Source organism: Lacerta agilis, chromosome 3 (assembly GCF_009819535.1).
Source record: "Lacerta agilis isolate rLacAgi1 chromosome 3, rLacAgi1.pri, whole genome shotgun sequence".
NCBI lineage: Eukaryota > Metazoa > Chordata > Lepidosauria > Squamata > Lacertidae > Lacerta > Lacerta agilis.
Window position 1 is genome coordinate 71,790,904 of NC_046314.1, and position 6,110 is coordinate 71,797,013.

A 6,110-nucleotide genomic window follows, 5' to 3' on the forward strand; every position below is an offset into this window, starting at 1 on the left:
TAGGGTACCATCTAGAACTAACGGAAATCTGCATTGGCAGTGGGGTGGGGAATAGGGAAAAAAATTCCACTGCATTATTGAACTTCCTCTTGTGCAATGTTGGATATATCACCCAGTGGAACTTGCTTCCTAGTAAATCTATTTCCTAGATTTAACTATCATTAGGTAATGTTCCTGTTACTGTTCTTGGCAGATGCTAGAAGTGATGGAGTGTGTTGTAAATGAGATGAAAGTTTTTATGCGATTAGGACAATAGTAACTTCTCTTTATGATCAAATGAAGTTTTTCACATTTTTTGCTTTAAAATAGTTTGGAACTTTGTGTCTTGCAACAGGAATCATCATCATCATCATCAATAATAATAATTTATACTGCACTCATCTAGACTCTTGTGATGGTGGTTTTCTTTAAATTTTACACCTTTTTCCTGCTTGAAATCATACTAGCAACTTCAGCTTTTCATTGTTGTACCACAACTGCTAAAATAGCATATTTAAAGCAAACAAATCCAAAGCATATAGTCAGCTCTGCTTGTCTTCCAGCTTCCATTACAAATACCTTCTTCATGGTGCTAAATGTGAGAGTATGTTCTGACATTGCACTTATTTTTGCATTTAGTTGTTTATATTTAATGTGTTCCAGCTGATTGATTTTGAAGCTATGACAGCAGCTGGATCAGAGGCCTTCAGTAAAGTGGCAAAAGATTGGCTGAATCTGAAAAGGTAAAATTTTAATGTTGGCTCAAGGTTTTGCATGTCCTAAAAAAAGTCCCGCTTTCCTCAGAAAGGCAGTCTTTGTTACTTTGAAAAGTTGAGTTAACAGAAGAGTGCTTTCACAAATTCCAACTTATGGCAGCTATTGCATTTCACCCTCTGCCCATATATCTATGCCTGCTGCTTGTGACACTACTCAAATATTGTTTGTGATAACAATGTAGTTCTTGTTAAACTTAAACAAACATCTAAAAGGCCTGGTTCCTATTATAATTTAAGCAGTGCTGAAGTTACATGAAGCAATAGACCCAAACTAGAAAGAACTATTTGAATTTGGCACACCATAGGGGGTGTGGCATTTTGCTCTCTAGCGGAAGGGGAAAATAACCAAATACATTAAATTTCTTTGTGGTTTTCTGGATTAGAACCATGGTGATAATTAGCTTCCTTCATTGAGTTTTACCATCGCAATCTACTTAACAGTTCTTATACAGTATATGGTGTTAAATGTCTGAAATAATGAATTGTGAATCTTGGTATTTTAATGCTAGAACGTTTTGAAGACAAAATGCATAGGTAGTCACTTGCCCAAAAACCTGAGCAATAAAGTTCCAGCTGAATTAAATTAGCATTTTTGGAGCACTTAAGCAAAAATGCAAAATATCAGGTTTTTTCAAACTTAAGTCATGGACTATGTTTCTATTAATATTTGCATTTTCCCTTTCCAGCATTTCGCCTTCTTACAAGAGTCTTCCACTGGTATCAGAATACTTTCCAACATTAAGAACCATGATCGAAGCATTAAGTACAGATTCAGCTCATTGCCTGAAAAAGCTTTAGTTGCTGTGTAACTTACCTCAATAAAGAGCAGTGACCACTTTTTTGTATGTTGTTGATGGTGCATTTTGTTCCTGATTATTTTTGTGGATTCTAAATAATTGAATCACTTCCTTTTAGGAACCCAACAGAAAACAAAATCCTTTTCTATAACTGAGAATTACTGGATATATCCAGAAGAAATTCAGCTGATTTCAGCAAAGAGCCAGTTGCCAGAAGGCAAAAGTGGCTGCTGAACTAAGTTGCCAGAAGGCAAAAGGGTGCTGCTCAACTAAGATTTACTCAGAGTAGACCCCAATTACTGAACATGACTTGTTTATTTCATTTGATCTACTCTGAGTAAAATTTAGTTGAGTACCACATATACACTTATGCCACACATTATATGCACCGAAGCGTAATTTTAGCCTGTTCCCCGCACTGGTTTAAATTTCACAAAGTCGCCCAAAAGAATGATTTAATAGGTTGGCACAAAAGCCCATTTTATTACTTGGATGTAAAGTCTAAATATCTATACAAGGCAGGCAAGGCTTATTAGCCCTCATTCTGTCAATTACTGCATACAGGCACTGATCCACTTCCTCTCCTGTATTGGATTAAAGTGCTCAATGTCACCTGCATATTAGTGACACCCCCTCTCCCAGTGATTTCATGTAGATGTTAAATAGCATGGAGATGAAACCCTGTGTGACAAAAGTGTAACCACCACCACCCCTTTTTGGAAATGGCCTCTAGGTAAGAAAGGAACCATTGCAAAACAGTACCTCCAACACCCATCTTGGACATCCTATCCAGAAGGATACTATGGTTGGTATCAAAAGGTCCAAGAGCATCATTAGGATTACACCCCTATCTTTCTCACAGCAAAGCTGACCAATAAATGTGTGTTCCAAAACCAGGCTTCAAACCCAACTGAGATGGAGGCTAGCAATCAGATCCAGGCTGCAGAAGGATCTTTGGCAAGTAATTAGTTTTCCAAGTCTTCTGACACCATTTCATTTGTCATAATATACCCAGTTTGCTTTGTTAAACCAGTTTGGCTAGTTCTCTCTACCCATTAGTCAGCAAGTGTAGTAATAAAGGTCTAGTAATAAAGAAGTCTTCATATACTGTTATACTAAGATTTATGTACTGGAACAAAATACCTGGCACTTGCTCAGAATGAGCACCAACATTTCAGCATACCGTTTTTTGCTCCATAAGACGCACTTTTTTCCTCCTAAAAAGTAAGGGGAAATACCTGTGCGTCTTATGGAGCGAATGGTGGTCCCTGGAGCTGAATTGCCCAGGGGCCAAAAGCAGATTGTGCTTTTTATTTTACAAAGAGAAAAGGGAGTGTTGAAAGGACCTGCTCAGCAGCTGATCAGCAAGAGATCGGGAGAGAGTAAGAGTCCCTGGCTCCCTATCAGCCCGCCCTCCTTTGTTGAATGTGCTGCAGAGGGAGGTTGTTTGTTTCCCCAGGACATGTGAGGCTGATTAGATTATCTGTCTGGAAACAGTAGAAATGGCTCCCTTTCCTCAAGATTTTTCAGAAATGTGAGTTAAACCCCATAAAAATGGGGCTTTTCCTCTTTGCTTTTCCCCCTTTGCAAAAGGAGCTTTGCTTTTCCCCTTTGCAAAAAAAGCTGCAAAACCTTTAGCTGATCCTCAAAAAAGGCCTTTTGCCTTTGCAAAAACAGCAGCAAAACCTTTAGCTGATCCTCCAAACCCCCCCCCAAACCCCAGGGCTTTTCCCTTTGCAAAAAAGCTGCAAAACTTTTAGCTGATTCTCAAAAAAGGCCTTTGCCTTTGCAAAAACAGCAGCAAAACCTTTAGCTGATCCTCCAAAAAAAAAAACCCCAAACCCCAGGGCTTTTCCCTTTGCAAAAAAGCTGCAAAACTTTTAGCTGATCCTCAAAAACAAAACAAAAAACAAAACAAAACAGGGCTTTTAGAGGAGGAAAACCAGAAAAATATTTTTTTTTTTCTTGTTTCCTCCTCTAAAAATGAGGTGCGCCCTATGGTCCGGAGCTGAGGAAGAAGATGCAAATGCCTTGCTGGGCAATTTGACCACAAACCTTGGCCTTTCAAACTCTGGCAGGGTATGTTTTTGTTTGTAACTATGTTACATATTTTTCTGTTTTATATTGAAAACCACCTATGATCCTCAGATGAAAGGCAGTGTATAAATTTAATAAATAAACTAGAGCTAGCTTTTAATGACACAATTATTTTCCCAGGCAACTTCAATTACAGTGATTTGTGGGAGGGATCACAAACTTTCTTTTTTCACAATGATCTGTGTCTTCTATGCAAGTCAATGGAAAAATCTCCATTGTATCTCTTAAAAATTCCTTGGTGGCAGAAGTCTACCTCTCACCAAAAAATGGGTGTTATTTGAGGCTTGCTGGTGTGTGGTGTGTGTGTGTGTGTGACATTTCTCCCACTCTCTTTCCTGTAGAATAACTGACTACAACCACAGAAAAGATAGGTGGCAAATGACCATGTTCTGCACATAGTGAAAGTAGCTTGCTGTAGCTAGATAAAAGAAGACACGAAATACAAGAATACACTGGGTGAGAATCACCCAGCAAACCCTCTCGGCAGAAGCCCTGTACAGCAGGGCTTCCCCCACTCTCACACACACCTAAAATTAGCTTAGGGGGTCAGGAGAACCCCCGGAACAGTGTACGGGAGGGGTGTCGTTCTGTCCAGCAAGCCAAAATGCTTGCGAAGCATGACATTGAATTCTACCCAATATATTGCACTTAAAGAAAAATACAGTGGTACCTTGGTTTGTGAACAGCCTAGTTTACAACCATTTTGGATTACGACCAATTCAAATCCGGAAGTGCGCACCCCGGTTTGCGAACTTTTTTTGGATTACAACCTGGTTGTTGTTTTTAATTACAAACAATTTTTTGGTTTACAAACAAATTATTTTGGATTACGACCGGGTTTTCTGGAGGACCCATTGGCGAAAGCGCACCTTGGGTTACGACCTGTTTTGGTTTACGAATGGACCTCCGGAACGGATTATGGTTGTAAACCAAGATACCACTGTATGAGGGAACAAACAGTACAGTGGGAAAATAAGTATAAGATATAACGGAAAATGGAGCATCTTTCATGTCCAAATCTAGAGTGCTTGGGAAGCGTTTTAGCCACAAACTCCTTCAGGGATTATATCAAGTTTCTTCAAATGCATCACTGACTGGTGAATCTTTTACCTGCTGCTTTCTTGTTGAGGGTGCTCATAACTATTCTACAACAACACCCATAACAACTCCCAGGCTGTTTAAAGTGGTATGATACTGCTTTAAATGTATAGTTCAGATGGGGCCTGAGGTTGCTTGAGTGTCACAGGAGGTCTCTCCCTCACAAACATATAATATAGGATGAATATATTAAATTACTACATTAGACTATAGGATTACTTGGTAATTTATTCATAAAGTATCTGGTTACTCATATTGCCTGACAATACAATAATTTCAAATATGCTCGACTAAAGTTTTGGTTCAAATACCAAAAACCCACCAGAGTTAAGCCCTTTCAAGCACCACAAAACTGGGAAGCCTTAATCCCCATGCCCCACAATCAGCAATGCTGCTGTACACTGTCACCAATTACACTTGCTTCCATCTTATCCTCCACACACACCCTCTCCCTTGGTCTTTCAGGCCCAAATGCAGAAGGGAGGGTGGAGTGTCTGGGACCACCAAAGGTGCCCTATGTCTTCCTGGTCCTGCCTTGCCTTGCCTTATGGAGCATCTGAACACAACTATGAATCCTCCCCATCTGTCACGGAGCTCCCGGACAGTAAATTACACAGTTCAAAGTTGGTGTTAACTCTTTATTAGCAAAAACACTATAGTCACAGACTTGGCTGTCAGGCCTAATGAGCACAGCAGCTCATTCCCTGTGTGTCTGACCATGAAAGTTGCCAAGAGTAAAGATCCTCACCTCCCTACAGCCATCTATGTTCCTCTCCAGGGCTTTCCCCAAGCAGTAGGAGATTGAGCCTGTATGTTTGTCTTTGCTCCTCTCCTTTCATGCTCTTCTGGTTCTGGGAATAGTGATGGTGGAAGGGAGACACCCATGCTTCTTCAGCAGTCTGACTCATCTCTGCCTCTTGGCTTCCCTCATTCCACTCTCCTGCCTCTGTGTCTGGACTTTTCTCTCCGAACTTCCCACACCTCCTCTTCCCAGTCTTTTCTTTCTGACTACACACCGTCCCACCTCCACTCCCCAGACTTCATCCTTTGGTGGTTCCCCAGCTATCCTCGGCTTCCAACCAAGCCCGTGACACCATCCCTCTTGGGCAAGGTGGATCCAGGCTAAAGCCGGCAGGGTGTAATCCGTCCGCTACAACCGCTTAGTTCGTCTGATTTGATCACCGACCCCCGTATACGTTTGTTACGCGTAATTTTGTGCTGTTAATGTCAAAGCGGCAGCGCGCTGCTTTGGAAAGGGCTCCTGGCTCTTTACGCGGCACAACACCCACGCGGCACGCGTTGGCAGCAGCAACGATACCTCGTCCTGGGCTCGTTTGTGTGTGTGTGTTTGTGTGTTTGTTTT

The 6,110-nt window shown here is 41.1% G+C and overlaps 1 protein-coding gene across 1 annotated transcript in view; it reads left to right on the forward strand.

Moving 5' to 3' along the window:
- The window catches only part of TTC13 (tetratricopeptide repeat domain 13), a 36,889-nt gene extending 35,294 nt beyond the window's left edge, over positions 1-1,595 (forward strand). Inside the window, 2 exon segments of the mRNA XM_033144246.1 lie at positions 643-722; positions 1,442-1,595. Coding sequence (XP_033000137.1) covers positions 643-722; positions 1,442-1,553 — 192 coding nt within the window. The 3' untranslated portion in view covers positions 1,554-1,595.
- The last annotated feature ends 4,515 nt before the right edge of the window (positions 1,596-6,110 follow it).